The sequence below is a fragment of the Penicillium daleae genome (genome assembly GCF_028827525.1).
Source record: "Penicillium daleae strain IBT 16125 chromosome Unknown utg000002l_segment0_segment0, whole genome shotgun sequence".
Taxonomy (NCBI): domain Eukaryota; kingdom Fungi; phylum Ascomycota; class Eurotiomycetes; order Eurotiales; family Aspergillaceae; genus Penicillium; species Penicillium daleae.
The window spans coordinates 5047717-5064918 of NW_026623150.1; the positions used below are offsets into that span (position 1 = coordinate 5047717).

Here is a 17202-nt window from a genome sequence, read left to right on the forward strand (position 1 = left end):
TTGATTGATTGTTTATGTTGATTGTTTATGTTGATTGTTTCTTTTGTTTGATCTCAAGATATCTTATAGATAGGCACTATAGTAGGCGTTATTCTAGACCCTACTAGAAAGTCTTCACCTTAACTTCAAAAATATATAACTAGCTAATTCTTATAGCTAAACTCTTCGATATAGATAACCTATATATATTCTACACTAGTGAGATCCCAGGTCCGCGTGAACCAGGGGAATCATAGACCAATCAGCAAAAGGCAAGGAAGGCAAGTCCCACTAGACCAAAAGGTCCACCAAGGCTTCTGAATACTCAGAAGTCTTGTACGCGGTTTATATACCATGATCCGCTCCGGGGATCTCACTAGACCGCCTACTTCTGTTCTATTCAAACCAGATAAACCATTCGTAACTAACTTTGATTAACTTCTAACTTCCCTAATACCGATATTTCCTATAGACCGTTCTATCTCCGTTAAGGGCTTATCAGTGCGGAGGAGGTAAATACCAATTTACCCAGCATTTTACCTCACCGATTATTAAGTGTAAGGTTCAACTCTTTCTACAGTAATCCTGGTTCTAAAGAACGATACTACCCGGCGAGGGTAAGATTCTTATCGGAAGTACTGCTCGCTTTACGTTCAGCTTTCCAGACTGTGATCTTTTCGAGGCCTCTATTTACTCCAAAAGATCACGACTGACGATCTTCGCTTTTCGCCCGACCCAGATCTGCTGGTGGAGATGGAGAGGTTGCGCGATCTACAAGCAAAAACACTCGCTGCCTGGGGTGTTCAATCTGATTTGTCTGGTTTGGTTTCATAATGCATGCACGCAGTGCTTAATACTACCACGACTTTCCTCCTTTTCCACAATTGCCACGTGCCACGTCGTTTCAGGGCTTACAGCGTGCGTCAGCGCGCGCCCCCCAGTTTAGTAAACATGGATGTGCGTGTGCGCGAGATGTTGCAAAAAGACGTATTTGACTCTATATGGACTGTTCTGCCACGCTCTCCGCCCATTCGCCCTAGTTCGCTCCTGTTCCTGCATAGTTCTAATCGTCCTCGGACTGGCCTGTCTTGGCTTTAGGGTTCTAGGGCTTCTTCTGCATCTATCGGCAAGTTCTCCTTTCTTGATTGATTCATATCCTGCGTGTCGCCCCTCCTTTAACTACGACGCTCTGTCTAGTATTACCACTAATGTCTCCAGTCATTTTATCCTTCGCGACCTTTCTCCCCCAAGCATCCTCCTGTTTCTTTTCCGCAATGTTTGTCATCGGTCCTTCCATAATTACGGCCCGCAAGTGCGTTTATCTATACCTATTCAGCCGCCGCGGTCCCGCCTGTCGACTCGCATATTTACTCCCTGCGCTCGAAACACGTCCCTACTTGCACCGCTATATTCCAATCCCTGCAGACTCATCTGCTCCTCGCACAGCGGGGTATGAAGTTGCGCGTGCTTCTGATCCCCCTTATTCCCCTTGCTATGACTGTGTGAATCCTTTCCCTGCTTGAGCTGGTGTAATACGTTGTTTCGACTGCAGGTCTAGGAGATCAGTGGCTATACAAACCCCCATTGGTTTCCGCCACTTGCGAAGGATCCCTTTGACCCGTCTGTTGATTCGTTCCAGCAGACAAGCCCCTCCTGACGAAAACGCCGGAGATCTCCGCCCCAGCCACATCTAGATAGCCCAACAGATACAATAGAGTCCGACCAAATATCATAAAATCGACTACCTTAACGAGCCTTCGGCTATAGGTGGTATGCCTTTTACTGAAGATTGCCACTTGTTAAGATGATGTAATACGTGTTGCTGTTACCCGATATATTTGGTTAAATATACTTTGCTCAGGGTGCTTCTAGCTTATCTTGTCCAAGACCACTGGACGGTAAAATCATCCTAGTGACCTTAATCAAGTCATGAGCTTGAGCTGCTTTGCGACCTGTGAGATATGCCTGATAAGTCCCAAGGCTGCCTATGGGCCTTCGCTGTTTTCGGCTCCCACTGCTGTACAAGTAGGTCTTGGGTTTCAATTGCAGGGCTAAAGATGCTACTCTTCAGCTTTCGGCGCAGAAAGCTTCGTAGAAGGGGGGACGCGTGATGAGGACATGTCACCAAAATGATCTCACTCCCTTCACCACGATCTAGACCTGCCCACGAGTCCTGTCTACAACATTTCGAACCATTAGCACAATAGCATACCAGTCATAGGCTGGTAGGTTGCTATAGGCCTTCATAGACGCTGCACCTGTAGCATTGTCAAACCTTATCGTCGAACTATGAACCACGGAACAGGATAATGCTTAATCAGTTCACAAAAAGTTTCCGGGTTTCCAGATAGACCCCGAGAACTTTGAGGGTCTATTAATTGGTGGAACACTAAAATTTTGGGAGCTAGTGTTCTTCACCGCTATTTGGATTCCTCTCAGACTACAGTGTCACTAGAGCCACCAGAACCACGGCAAGATTAGAAACCGGTTTATCCGCCTAATTACTACATTGAGAACGCCGTCTCAACCATTGTTAGCATGTATGGAATGTAAAAATTCCACTTGACGGTCTGAAAGAGACTTTTTATCTGGGGCACAGACATTTCTAGAACAAAGGTTTGTACGGCACGTTTCTACTGTTCGCACTGTACATGTATTATAGCTTTTTCCGGCTAACTTTGTGGCTGCTTTTAACCATTCACAATTCCCTACGATGAGGCGGCTGAAATTTCCGTTGCGGGATCGGTACGGTATGACATCATGCCCCAGCCTCAGTGTCCCAAGAAATCCCCCCAACTCCGCTCACTTTCCCAAAATAATCGCGCTATCCTGCTTAAACTCTTGAAGTTTATCTAATGAACATCTGACTAGAATGATAATGATGGCATCGTTGAGGCAATCCTGCAGCAGCTTTGCCATGCTTTTACGTCGGACCGTTATGTTCAGGTCTAAACAACATACACCAGAATCTAGAACATTGACTCAACTTTTGAGGCGGCATTTTTCGAAATTGCAAGAAAGGGGATGGAGTACTATAAAATAGAAGGGCTTCTCTGGTGCTAACATACAATTACTTTCGATGTTGCAGATACCGTTATACTGGAGTACAGCCACTATAGTACGGTCAACCCATATGTCAAATCAATTATGCACTTCTTACGTTTCGCGACTTTCTTCCTCAGCGGCGTATCGACCAGCATTGCCGTATCTAACAGTAACTGCTCGAATTCTACCGACATCCAAGTTGTCCAATACGCCTCGGCTATCCAGGCATACAGTTACCTCTTATACTCCTCCATCCCATTGAATCAAACTTTCTTCTCCAGTGCCTCAAACAGCTCTAATGCAAATTATTTTATCAACATCCAGCGTATGGCACAACAGAACTACAGGGGTGCTCTGCTCGTCGAGATAGTTGGCTCTAACATCACGGGTTTCAAATCTCCCAAGTGCAACTTCACAAGTCTCACCCCTGCGAATGCTACGGAATTCCTGAACGAAGCCCTTTATCTAGAAACCAGTTTGACAGGTGATTTTCTTGAATTATCTGGATATACACAGACAGCTGAGGTTTCAGAACTCATTAACTGGCTGGCTGTTCAGCATGGTACCCATTCCACCTATATCGCAAGCTTCAGCCAACCCGTCATTTTCCCACCAAATGGTACCTCATTCGTACCCATTCTTCCGCCTGAGTATGTTCTTGGCACCGGAAATGAGCCATACATGCTGGGCCAGCTCCTGGGAAAGTGCGTGACTGCACCAAAAGGGCCTTGCAGTTAGATAATGTATGAGGGGGCCCAAATGTGATTTTGAGAAGCGTTGCTGCAGCGCTACTTCCGGCAACTCCATAGCTACTTCTTGTAAGGTCTCCATTGAAAAAGAACACTTATCTCCTTGCCTGTGTATTTGTTGCTCTTGGTACAAGCCATACTATGTCTCCGACGTGTTTGAAATAATCCGCCGTGATTTTTGACTTATCAACGACGAAATTGTATTTTAGTGCCATTATAGGTTGTTTCAATGTCTAGCGTCTTTTATCTTTGACTCGAGTTCCAGTATTCTTCAAGTAAGGACGTTGGTGTAGTTAACAGATAGACGAGCGGAATAAATTCTGCTAGGTGTTAATGTATGATTATTGATTTATGTTGAAGCAAGCTACGACAATATGTACTAGTAGCCTAGAGATGCGAATGAGATAGAGGGTAAGGTCAAAACGAACCAACCTTGTACCAAAAGGATGATTGATTGAAAAGAAAGAATGAATATTATGGGGCAGGTTGAAATACCCCAAGGATGGCTCAGCTATGTGGTTTTATGACAACCGTAATGATAAGAATACCAAATTATTATATGAACAGACAGGGAAGAGTGTCATTCAGGAAATTCCTCTCTTAGCGGTAAATCGCCGTTCCATGTCTCGACAATTTATACCAGAGTTAAATTTATAAAAATACTTCTGGTATAACCATGGCGAAAGGACGTGTGGGGAAACGAACCCTAACCCTAAATGAACCAGAGTACCTAAAACTGGTCATAGGAACTACAATGAAGCTATCCTGGCCTATTAGCCCTCGACGTTTACAACGAAGTTATGCGTCAACCATGGGAGTACCAGTAGCATTGTTTTAACCATAACTTCCCTGAATACGGTTTCGTGTACCACAAAACGATAGATATTATTATAAGCGCCTAAGGCTTGTCGCACATTTGAGTATCTCTAAGGTAGGCCATTACTTGACTTTGGCAATACCACTCCCTTACCTGAGCCCAGATTAGCGTGTATATATCAGATTTGGCTGTCCTTTAGCCTTTTATTTCATTATGTAGTGGATGACTCAGATATGTATGTTCTTAAATTAACATTACAGTGTTCATCCATTCCATTTTATGCGTCTAGAATGTCAGAATATTATACTGTATTTACACGAAAATTTCCAAGCCTTGAGATACGGTACCATACCTCTGGGGTCCCTTCAAGGTGACGCACAATATGAGCAAAGGTACATAGCTGTGACGTTGTCCAGATACTCTTTATTACTTCATTGGGACCTCTGTGTCTAGAACATCAGACTATTATACTTCATCACATGTATTTATAGTGTTGAGCCACCATTCCCTTTACCATACTTTGCCCTTCCCTGGAAGTATGATATGTCGCCAAAGAGTTTACCTGACAATCACACGTATGGATTTCTATGTATTTCGTCACGACTGGATAATACACTGATCCGTACATATAAATCCCTTCATCGGCGACTATGAGAGAATCATTGGCCTCGGGTCTTGATAGCGGTAAAACGCGCAAATTATTACCCTTGTCTTCTTCACACGATGTCTTCCTATACCTTTACCGGTCCATGGATTAACTATGATCGGAACAGTGTCCTCGGTGCTACTTTAACTCTAACTGAGAGTGGTGGAGGTTTCCTAACAGCTTTTCTCGGCATTTTCATTGTCTTTGTAGGCGGTGGCTTCTGGACGATTTTCTCCTTCATCCTTTTCGAAATCGGAGCTACAAAAAAACCGGTCGATGGCCTACATCTTCAACACCAGGTGATCTTACGCAATTCTCAGAGTCCTTGGGCAAGTTTCTGGGAGTTCTTTATGCTACCTTGCGCGTGGGTTAAGAGACCTGCCGATGGTCCTGTAGGACGACACTTCCAGACACCGCCAAAACATTTCATCTTGAATATTCTATTTCGATGTTGGAGCTTGTCTGTTTGGGGTCTTCTAGTCTTCATTGGCTGGACAGCAGCTGGCATACTGTCATCTGAGGCTTCAAAATCTGCTGGAACAGACACTTTAATTCGATCCTACAACTGTGGCACATGGGAGATCCCAAGTGTTAGCAATGTCTCTATTCCGCATTTCGGTTTTAAGCTTCTCTCGGACTCTATTTCAGCTGCCAGTTATGCTGGACTATGCTATGGATCCAATACAAATGACCCGCGGTGCAAAAGTTTCATCAAGCAACAAATCCCTTTCTCATCCAGGACTGACGCGAATTGTCCGTTTGCTGATGGTTGGTGCTGGTATAATGACAGCGCGGCGTTAGAGTTGAACACTGGTTTTATTGATTCCCATGAAGATTTGGGCATCAATGCGCCTCCAGAAGACAGAGTAAAGTATCACCGGGTTGCCACATGCTCTGTCATTAAACGCGGCCGGTATGGATTGACAAATACCAGCGCTGGGCCTATCTATCAATATTTCTACGGCCCCATTTCTGGTACTTCGCAATGGACATTCCAATATCATGAAATTGAATCAACCTTCGGCGGTGGATATGACTTGAAGTGAGCATCAGAGTAATTTACTGAAGCCTGGTGCTAACTGTTGCCAGCGCTATTTTTGCGAATGCGGGCGAGGCCAATACTTGGACACCGATTCCACAGCTCAATACGACTAAAGCGACAGGAGACATCACTTTGATATATCTTGCCCCGAATGGTGTCGAGTCCACGCAACCAATAAATGACCCTTTCTTGACTTCACACAGAAATGTTTCGTTGACTGCTGACGGTGTCAATTTTACCTTTTACGGGGCTGATTGATTAGGTGTCCAAGGCTAGAGAATGGGGCCTAGCATTGCATTGAATACGATCCGCTGACAGTTGATCCAGGGGAGCAAAATCTACAGGCATTACAACAATCGAGAATCAGCGATGTCAATAATCCAACGAGTTGTTAGTATGGACAGCAGAGTCACGTTGAACGTCCAAAAGATGGTCAATAAACGAAGGCCTCTTACACCCCCATTACCTCCACTATCTCCACCTCCTTTACCCTCTGGAAGGACTGGCCCTCTTCTACCTCCACTGTCTGGCTCCGTTTCGCCGCCTTCCACTCGTCCTCCTCGGCGGTCCCCACAGATGACCCGTTCACCAATGGCTGGCCAAGTTTCGATGAAGAAGGACTTCCAGTCGAACCTGCCTCCTCTTTTAAAACCAGTGTTTGGCGTGTCTCTGGACGACCTGTACGACCGAGATGGGACTGCTGTACCATCCCTCTTATATCAGTGCTTCCAAGCTATCGAGCTGTTTGGTCTAAATGTAAAGGGTATTTATCGAGTCTCCGGCCGCGCCAACTATGTCAGCTATCTAAAGGCTCTATTCGACAATAGTGAGCTTGACCCCAACTCTCCTTGAATAGTGTGAAGCATCTAAGGTATTTTTCACCGCCCAGACACGCCTTCTATCGACTTTACCAACCCCGAGAGCTTCTATTATGATATTAATAGCGTTGCTGGGCTAGTGAAGCAGTTCTTCAGGGATTTGCCTAGCCCCCTCTTTACTTCAAAGCTCTATTCCCAATTCATTGAAGCTGCCCGTAAGGACTAAACTATGTATCCTATACTTATTATCGAGACGCTAACCAAGAATTTCCTTAGGTCTTAGTGATGATATTGAACGCCGAGACTCTTTACATGGCCTTATCAACATCTTGCCCGATACCCACTACGCTACTCTCCGTGCTATTATCCTTGTACGTCTTAAAATCGCCTTTTCCTATGCGATCCAATACAATGTTAACTATATCTCAGCATCTTAATAAGGTCCAGGAACGCTACGCCCAGAACGGTATGGGCGCAAGGGATTTAGCCATTTTCTTGGGGTATATTTTTATATCCTCCCTTTTCTTCCTAATCTCGCTAATCCATGCCACGCAGACCAACCCTCATGAGCGCCCACTCCGGGGGCAACATCACGGACGCCGTCTGGCAGATCCGCATCATCGAGACGATCCTCAACAACACCTTTCAGATCTTTGACGATGACTAAATTTATTTTTCAATGATGAAATGATTTTTTTTTGTTCATTGGTCTTCTTAGGGCTGTTTTAACTCAGATCGCCGTTCTAAATAAACGTCAGAGGAAGATGTCCAACTTTGGGACCAGGCTATCGAGAACCTTCGTCATGGCGATCGTGAACTGTTCGAGAGCTACGCGCGCGTACTGAGGGGCATAGACACGCCCGAGCGTGCCTGTCGCGATCAGCAAATGCTTGCAGTCATCAATCAGAGGCTCGAGCAAATGAAGTCGAGACAGTGGAAGATGAAACTGGCTGGGACGAACATTAGGATTCGCGAGCAGATCGATCGCATTGTTAAAGTTGTCTCAGTGGTTCGGAATTTAGGAAACAGTGGGGCGGCGCTTGATCCTATGCATGCAGGGCTAGCGTGGGCGGGCGTTTCCGTTCTGTTATCTGTAGGTTCCTCTGAACGAGAGCAAGTCATGCGTGCATAATAGGTTATTCCAGGTTATCGTCAACTAATCCGAAGCGCGAGTAGAACTTCCACTGGCGTGTGCTCCAGCACATGGACAGGAACATCGTTTGGCGGGTTGTAAAGCACATCAAAGGGTGCGCGTTGCAGGACAATCGGCGGCACAACAGCAAATTGCCTGAGCCGTGCCACGGGAACCTTCTCGAGAACGATTCTCGATGCTGACTGGAGCACAGAAGATTGCACACCGCTCAAAATTATGAGCCTTGTCACTGGTACCTTCCTCAATACGTTTATCAGAGCGGACTGAAGCACAGCAGAGGGTACGCCGTCCAGCATTTTTAATCTTGTCACTGGTATGTCCTCTAACTCTTTCGTCGGAGCCGACTGAAGCACAGAACAAGGTACGCCATTCAGCACTTTCAACCTTGCCAGTGGCAAGGTCTGCAGGACTTTTGCCGGCGCTGACTGCAGCACGTACGATGGTATGTCACCCAGTTCTAATAATTTCGAGGCTGGTGCCACAGATAGAACATCCACTGGGACCTGCTCCAGCACATGGATGGGCACATTTCTGAGCACGGTAGTTGGCACTTTGTTCAACTTTTCACTCGACAGAGCTTTTAAAACGTTCTTTGGAACATGTAGAAAGACGTCAAGCGGAATATCTTCCTCTTCAGGGTTTTGTCGCGGGAGCTTTGGTTCGATTGGCACCGGTTCTGCCTCTTTGTCGAGCAGACCCAAGGCACAGTCTTTATCCACCGCAGTCAACTCTTCCTCCAGTGAATTCATCAATGAGAATAGTATAAAGTCCTCAACTTCTGTGATATTTTGATAAACGGCAAGGGGCCTGGTAATCCTATAACAAACTGTTGCTGCCATAGTCGCCCTCCCGTTTGAAATCAAACAGTCCGTCTTATCAACTTCGAGAGTTCCGTATCGTGTGTCGAGACGTATAAGTTTGGAAAACACCGGGTTTACGCATGAGAGACCAGGCTTGACTGCTCTTTCAACGTGGCCGTGTCTCAGCCGCAAACCAATGTGTTGATCGTCAATATACTGAAGAGGCCATTTGGGTGGCCAGCGCAAGAACCAGCAAGGCACACATATTAACGCGATTCCACCTATTATATTAGGTCGGGTTGTACACACGTACTCCAAAAGAAACCAGATGCTAGGAAGATGGACCTTGGAGGTATTCAGGGTGTCTTTTACGACGAACGCGTCCGTTCTGTACAAGCTCAACCACCAGTTCTAGACAGGCTCACCGGCGCCGCTGTCTCTGTTGGTTCCCCACCGTCCCCTCTACCATCCTAGTTTGGCCCGGGTCATTTGGGCCCTATCTGACGCTACGGTCTACTACCGCAGCGACAGGTGACCTGTTATGGCCAAACTATACTCTTCCTGCTTCTCTTGACTGCGTGAGGTCACCAATAAATCGAAGTTAACGTCTCTCAATTTTGACTACTTTAGTGCTTACACACCATACGGCCATTCTTCGTCTCAAACCTCACCATCCATCATTGCTCTGCTGGTGGAGACATGCCGTTCCTATACAACCACAAGCGACTCAGATCTTTCACCTTTATCGGCCGCTTATCACAACCGTAGTTGTCACGAATATCATCCTCCGACCTACCATGGCTGCAACGGATTGTGGATATAACTCCCTCCTCGTTTCCTCTCTCCCCCAGATGCTCGATCGGAAATCGGACCTCGGAGTCCATAAAGTCATTTTCATCTAGCGTCCTTCCATCTGCATCTGAGGCGAACATGGTATCCAGATAATGCTGGTTGAGCATGTGGCCGCTCGCATCCTGCACGAAGAGTCGGCCCATGTACCGGTTCCTGACATAAGCGAAGTTGAGCACTCCAAATCGGCTCACGAAGTCGTCGCTATTCGCATAGTGTTCGATGTACCGTATCACCTTGCTGTTCCGGGATGACCCTCCTTGGGTGTGCGCGGATTTAAGATGAGATGCCTGAGTGTACGGGTTGTTGAAGTGGTTTGCTGCACTAGCAAATGTGTATACTTCCAGTTGATCTAGCAGGTCCTGCGGTACCTCGTCGAGAAGCCAGTCGATAATTAGCCCACCCTCGATGCCTCCTTGGCTATGTAGAACGAGGACCACTTTCTTATATTTGTCCTCTAATAGGGCCTGTTTGATCACTGGGTAGGCATCTCGAACATCTTGCACGGGATAAGTGAAGTCGCGCTCGACCAAACACTGGATCAAATCAAACACGATTCCCCAGCTGCCAATAGAGACAAAATTAGTCGATAGGGGTTCATCTGTACCAGATGCAGAGAGCTCACGTAGGATTGTGAACGCCTACGACCTTTCGGCCAAACGCTTGAGCCAGTCGGTCGATGTTATCCTGAAGCCAAAGGTGCCTACCGGGAAAGTTACTTATTAGGCAAAATATCTCAAAGGGGAATTGGATTGGCCGGAGAGATTGTGATTGATGTCCAACTCACCCAGCAGCCACCCCATTAATAAAGACCCAGTATTCATCCTGAGGGGCCGACGGAGGTATGACCGTTTCCCTGGAGGTGAGAAGCCTGTTCCACCCATTCAGGTAGCTGCAGATCGCAAAATTTACCAGTATGACCCCCATGAAATAAACGATAAAGGACATAATCGGCAACATAATACAAAACGGAAGCGAGATAATGAACCCAAGCTGGCCGATAATGAGTGCTCCGTGGGTAACCAGTATAGTACGATTCTTAGGCGTAAGCCTGAGCTCGTCCAGGGCGCTCGACCGCAATGGTCTCAGCGGGAGGAAAATCCCAGGGACATACACAAGGGAGCGAAGGATGAGACGGAAGTCATCCCATAGCAGGCTGATTGGAGAGGCGGTATAGGGGAGTGGTAAATTTTCACCACCAATCTGAGAGGGCCGGAATTGGAGAGCCATGATTTGAGAAGTGCAACTATGAAAATTGTATGATCATTGTAGTGGCGAGTGTTTCATTCCAGCGGAATGTAGGAATTCGACAAGGTTTTGACGCGTGCAATGAAGTAGTGGAAATGTAACTCCAGATCGCGGAGCAAGCTAAAGTCTCCAATGCGAAGAGACCCTGTTCTGAGTTCCTTTTAAACCTGTCCGATTTACGCGAGTTGCGGTGGGTATGTCGATGACGCGACCTATTCGCCTGATTATCCTCCATTTCTCTATATCTGGTAGACAAGTCACATGTGCTGGGAACATGCTCACCCCAAAAATCTGGTTTTGGACATTATGAGTCCCACTCCAAAACTTTGAGGTTCATCGGGTTCAAACACGGGACAAAGGCGGTCCAGGAAAACCTGAAAGACTGTTCACCTAACTCACATACCGGACCTATTTACTACTGACTTTTCAAAGATCTGGTCTATGACGTGTTTCGGACTGTCCAGAAGCGATCTCAGATCGATTTGTCTGGCAACCGTCGAAAGTCTTCTACAATCGGCCTACCCAATGAAGTATTGGCACTATCTGATAAGGTCACTCGCGGTCTTGGAGATCTGATTTTCGCCACTTCCACTGTCCACTAACCACTTGGAGGCTGTGATCTGGAACGCTTCCTCTTGTCCCAAACCTCCGATTCTTACCACAGGGTCACCCCAGTCTCGATTGATTGGTGAACCCAGCTGGGTCCCAACTTCAAACGTAAACTGGTGTGATGTTTTGAAGGCAAGTTTAAATTTCAGTTATGGAAGCAGCAGGCATCCCGGCCTTCTGCATGACGGTTCTTTTGGATGCGATCATAGATCTATCCCACAAGTGAAAGCCTTGCACTGAAGGGCCAAGACTCACATTATCGTCTCCTAGTCTCACCTTTATCATTTCTTTGTCCCGTTCGGCTCCCGACTTACCATCTGGGATTATCCCATAAGGACGGGAATGTCGGAGTTTCCCTTTTCTGGGATGCAGTTAGAAGCCTAGAATCGGGATCCCATTGGGAAAATCTTGGCGTTCCCATGCCATTCCTATTCCCATAGAAATGCTAAATTATATCCCTATTTCGAACGGGACGGGATCTCATCCCGATTCCCATGGGTATGTTATACCAAACAGTCACCTTACCCCGGCGGGTGAATGGTTGACCCGCCGGACGTGAAGCGCGGGTTTGAACTAGAGTTTGAACTAAAACTTAAACACGAATAACTATTGTCAGAACTGAGCATGCTTGGTTTGACTAAACGAATTCCCACACAAAAGTCAATATTTTACCATAGTTAACTAACTAATTAGTTAGATGAGCAGTCTGGTTACATAAGAAATCATGTGCTTCTCAATTTGTGGTGTCCCTATCAATTCCCTTCTCAATGGCCTTTCGCTTAGTCAACCCATCTCCCTTCAGTTCGGACAACAGCTAAATATCATCGCATGAGCCAACGGCCCCCTTAAAATCCGTCGAATTGAACATTCATATTGGCAGGGAAGGGCGTCCAATTCGACCAGTCCTCATTCATGTATACCTGGAAGGCCCCGTTGACAGTTGTAGCCTTCAGTTGTCCAGCGGGCCCTGGAGCGCGACGTAAGTTCTTCAGCCTGGCAAAGGCACCCAATTGCACTGCCATAGAAATCATGACGATAGGTCGACCGAGGCACGTGTGTCCACCATATCCTTGGTGAATGTAGGCGCTATCAGGGCGGTCAAGTTTTATCTCCAGCGGGTCTGGGAAGGCTTTTGCGTCTACATTGGCGGTGACGAAGTCGGCAAAAATAGTATCGCCCCTTTTCACTGGAATTTGCCTCTCCCCATCGACGACCATGGCGTTCTCAATGTTCACGGCTCGAAGAACTCCGAATGCAGGCGTGGCTAGGCGCAAGCCTTCTAGAGCGTACTTACGCAGCTTCTCGAATGCCTCCGGGGTATCCTGGTGGGCAATCTTTTGAATCTCTGCCCAATGGCCTTTGTTCTCCGACAGATAAAAGTCCAGGAGGCGCGCGAACTGTTTCATTCATCCGTCAGAAGCCTGAACATTCGTCGATCGAACCAAGAGACTTGGTAATACAGACTTACCGCTTGGCTTTGAATTGGGCTTGCGGCAGATGCCGTTGGAACAATCGTCCAGATAAGCTCGTCGAGGCTCATGCCGCCCTCGAACAACCGTTGGACCAAGTGGGTGCCATAGTCGGGCAGCGTCGATTCGTCTGCATTGATCCCGATTATGTCTTTCAACATGTGGAACCGTTCGGTTTTCACAGCCTCAACTGCCGGCGTGATGAGATTTTGCAAAATCGTGGTGGCTGTTTTGGCAGCAACCTTGAGCTGTTGAGTTTTTGCCGGATCGATATCGAGGAAGGTATATGCAAAGACCGCCGCCATCGCGTCATAAAGTTGCCTGGCCGTCACGGTGCCCACGCCGCCATTTTCTTTAATTGGGATATTGAAGATCCGTGCGACAACGATAGAGTGCGACAGATTTCCGACATCACGGACAGCGTCGAGCTGGTAGGTATTGCGCATCTTGTTGCTCTTTTCGCGGATAAGCTTTTCGGTCACAATTCTATAATAGTCACGAATCTGGTCGAGCCCTTTGGAGGGTCCGTAAAGGGCATGCTGGCAGTAGCTCTTCTGCTCCGCATTCCATGGTTTGTCTCCGCTGAGCATCTGGAGAGAATCAAATTAGTTCAAGATTGGAAATTTCGGACCGGGCTGTCCTACCCAATCGTGATGGATCAGTTCGTAAACGTGGGGTCTCCCTTTGTTTGTTTAGCGACGTTGTGAAAGACAGTTACAGGGGTTCTCAAAACATACAAGGGACCTTATAGTTCACCTGATCCTTGAGGATATCAACCACGCCTTGCCAAGTCCTCACGGGTATTGGTTGAGGCGCAAAGCTGGGCGGATCGTAGGTATAGTAACTCTCCCTACCCAGGTCCTTCGCAATCTTCCGGTTTTCACTGGGGATAGTTAATGGGAACAGGGAATACACGGAATCACCGCGGTACCATCCTGGGTAGGCATGCATGAAAAGTTTGTAAATGACCGTCCCAGCACCTACATCGAGATCGGAGGCAACCAGGGCCGATCCAAATGCGGTGAGATTCGCCGGACTGTTGTCTACCGAATAGAATCTGTGACAGAATTAGCGATTGCCATAACATTTGGGCATGTTGAACTCGCCTGTCACCCCGAACCAAGGCAACAGCATCCGAAAGGATGGCCTTGGCAATGGTCAAGCCGCTGCAAAGCCCAGACCCCGGAACCAGCGGAGGCTTGGTATCCTCTACTGAAACCCCAGGATACAGCTCAACATTGTCCGGATGCGAATAAAGGGCTTCCAATGAGGCGGCCACATCGGGGTCGGGGTTGATCTCCAAGAACGTTTCATGGGGCTTGAGGTTGAAAAATTTGCGCACTTCATTCAGGCTTGCTGCTCCCCAGGCGCGGCCTTGGTTAATACCAAGCACATCGACAGCCTTCAGAATGGCAGGAACCTATAAAAGAAATCAGTTAAGAGAATATCTAGTCGATTCCTGGGCGTTTAACTTACGTTTCGGGCGCCGAATGCGCCGGCCACATCCTCGGTCTCCTCTGTCAATAGTTTGACGAGGCTACCGTCATCAAAATCACCAGTAGCTGTACGCTGCAACCCACCAAATGTCCATTTACCTGGGTCGGAATCAATGCCATGGCCCCAGGCTTTTAGGCCATTCAGGAGCTCCGCCTGCGTCATCGTCTCCGGGTCAATGCCTGGGAACACTTTATCGAAGAAACGTTCAACCCATTTCGCATTTTTATCGCTGACGGTAGCATGCCATCGATATATCAGATTAAACTCAATGCTGACCTGATTGCCAACACCCTTCGGGGTGCCTTCGGGGTCAAAAATATTGACCGAGTCAACACGAGGATCAAGGTTCCACTGAGTAGTTGATCTGTTGAAAACGTGGAAAGTTAGTACAGTTTCCGCCAACCACGGTACCTCGCCTTGTCCACCAACCTGTTCAAATTGAGAATAACTCTCACATAATCGTGGAGAATTATATTGACGTAGAGTCCACAAGTAACACTATAAAAACTGGTATCAGCATTGTTCATTCTGGAAAATAACTCCAGAGAGAATGAGAACCTACAGCCTTCCGGTTTGGAAAAGATCGTTATCACGTTTTGCCAAGGCCTTCTCATATGTGGTTATATTCTGAGGGTCAACGGTCACCGGAATACTAAATCTTCCAGCTTCATTTATCAACGCCAGTTGCTGGACCACATAATTGTGGAATCGATTGAAGGAGACGATGAGAGCACAAACCCCTGGCGGCTGTCCCAAAAGTCGAGGTTCTGCGAATGCATCGGGCTTGATCTTGCCATCCTGAAACGTACGGATGGTCTTCTGTTGCTCAGCATTGTGGCCGTAAAGAGGGCCGAGATCCAGATAGGCCGAGGAAGCATGCTTGCTAGGGTCCACATCATCCGTGCGGAAGATATCATGTATGATAATCGTCGCTAGGGCAATTGCCAAACTTGAGAACTTCGCTGGGTGCTCACGAGCAGGTCCTTTCCGAGCAAATAGAGCTGGGAAAGTCTTAGCACTTGTATAGCCATAACGAAACAGAGTTTTCAAGTTTCATACCATCAAAGATGGAGGCTGGATCTGGAAGGGCGGCTGGTGGAGCATGCTGCGGCACAACGCTTCGGGCATATGCAGATCCTGCCTTGCCCAAGTCTGGGTATAGAATGTTCTAAAGGGAGATGGCGGTGAGATACATAGCTACCAAACTGGGGAGCTTCTGGAGATGGCCCTACATTGTTTGATCCATCGGCAGTACGATACCTCCAGTCATCACCCATATACGAAAGAGGCGGGTGCCTTAGATTATTCCAGAGATTATCGAGTAATTCTCCTGTCAGTTTCTTCTCGCCCGGGGATCCGTGCGGCAACGAGCAGGCGAGCTGGATAATCTTTTCTAGCTACAAGGCAATAAGATCAGCCGGTGACGGAGACGTGAACGGCGAGGACACATACTAAGTATCTATCCAAGTGCGTCAGCGTTTGTAACATCCATTGTCGAATTTCGGGCTCAATAGTAGCACTCACTTTCGGTCATCGACCGTCCCACGGGTCAATGTAGCCCCTACGAGGCCTTGCAGCACGCTTATATCCTCGGGAATGCGACCGAGTTGACTTCCGATATCTTCGAGCCAGCCTTGGATTGTCTGTTGAGCGGTAACCTCATCGCTCTCACCGTTGGATCTGAGAGACATAATGACTGGTATTGTATTGCTGCACGCTATAGCAATATAAAGTGAAAGTGTGACCAAAAATCTCCTTTGTCTGAGAGAGATATAATTCTCTTTTGCTCACAGTTCCCGCGTCAGCAAGCCACATATATTCAGTGACAGAGCTCAGCAGCGCCAATTAGGTGACATCCATTTGAGAGCCACTCGGACTGAGTTCGACGAACAATCATGTGAAGGTCTAGATTTTAATTCTAGGGATTGTACTTGTTAATTATGACGTAAATTATTTCGCTGCCCTCGGGACGTGATCTTAACCAGTCGGTGGAGTATGTAATTTTTGAATTAAAATACCAAGGGCCAACCATCCTACTTCTTAGTAATATAATTAGTAGGCAAGAACAACTTTTGCATGTCCTCATGCAGAGCCGTTACTGAGGAAAGGTGGAGCTGGCTGATTTATACTCCTCCTTGGGTCAACGAGAATCATATTTTGGGTTCTGTTAGTGTTCATTCTAGATTCCCATGCCAACTTAACTTCCGCAGTATACAAACTTTTTACCCCGCCTGCCATTGGATGAGAGAATTCCGCTTCCGGCATTCAGCCTAGGAGAAGTGCAATTAGACCATGGCAGCCAGGCCACCTTCCGCACATGCGAAAGAGGTAAAGAGGCTGCTTGATCGGTTGATAAAATATTGACACCAATTGTCCGAGTAGAAATCACTAGGGGGAATTGTGACCTACGCGCAAGCTGACCCTTGGCGGGCAGAAAGACAGTTGCGAACCGAGCCTAGTCTGTATCAGTGATGACGAGTG

At 47.2% G+C, this 17202-nt stretch overlaps 6 protein-coding genes across 6 annotated transcripts; 3 read left to right on the forward strand and 3 right to left on the reverse strand.

Annotated features, from left to right (window-relative positions):
* Positions 1–3126: 3126 nt before the first annotated feature.
* N7458_002729 (uncharacterized protein) lies at positions 3127–3762 on the forward strand (the record flags this gene model as incomplete). Its single annotated transcript, XM_056906112.1, has 1 exon — positions 3127–3762. One exon carries the CDS (start codon positions 3127–3129, stop codon positions 3760–3762), a length of 636 nt encoding a protein of 211 aa, XP_056770219.1.
* A 1551-nt stretch (positions 3763–5313) lies between these two features.
* Positions 5314–6282, forward strand: N7458_002730 (uncharacterized protein; the record flags this gene model as incomplete). The annotated part of the gene is made up of 1 exon (XM_056906113.1): positions 5314–6282. One exon carries the CDS (start codon positions 5314–5316, stop codon positions 6280–6282), a length of 969 nt encoding a protein of 322 aa, XP_056770220.1.
* Positions 6283–6869: 587 nt separating this feature from the next.
* Positions 6870–7763, forward strand: N7458_002731 (uncharacterized protein; the record flags this gene model as incomplete). The annotated part of the gene is made up of 5 exons (XM_056906114.1): positions 6870–7104; positions 7168–7311; positions 7373–7467; positions 7526–7596; positions 7652–7763. The coding sequence occupies 5 exons, from the start codon at positions 6870–6872 to the stop codon at positions 7761–7763; spliced, it is 657 nt and encodes a 218-aa protein (XP_056770221.1).
* Positions 7764–8248: 485 nt separating this feature from the next.
* On the reverse strand, positions 8249–9088 carry N7458_002732 (uncharacterized protein; the record flags this gene model as incomplete). Its single annotated transcript, XM_056906115.1, has 1 exon — positions 8249–9088. One exon carries the CDS (start codon positions 9086–9088, stop codon positions 8249–8251), a length of 840 nt encoding a protein of 279 aa, XP_056770222.1.
* A 638-nt stretch (positions 9089–9726) lies between these two features.
* N7458_002733 (uncharacterized protein) lies at positions 9727–11128 on the reverse strand (the record flags this gene model as incomplete). The annotated part of the gene is made up of 3 exons (XM_056906116.1): positions 9727–10462; positions 10524–10601; positions 10686–11128. 3 exons carry the CDS (start codon positions 11126–11128, stop codon positions 9727–9729), a joined length of 1257 nt encoding a protein of 418 aa, XP_056770223.1.
* Positions 11129–12600: 1472 nt separating this feature from the next.
* On the reverse strand, positions 12601–16412 carry N7458_002734 (peroxidase/cytochrome P450 family protein; the record flags this gene model as incomplete). The annotated part of the gene is made up of 12 exons (XM_056906117.1): positions 12601–13152; positions 13224–13814; positions 13869–13906; positions 13962–14281; positions 14331–14644; positions 14701–15085; positions 15151–15219; positions 15284–15722; positions 15781–15889; positions 15954–16118; positions 16174–16180; positions 16246–16412. 12 exons carry the CDS (start codon positions 16410–16412, stop codon positions 12601–12603), a joined length of 3156 nt encoding a protein of 1051 aa, XP_056770224.1.
* Positions 16413–17202: the final 790 nt, after the last annotated feature.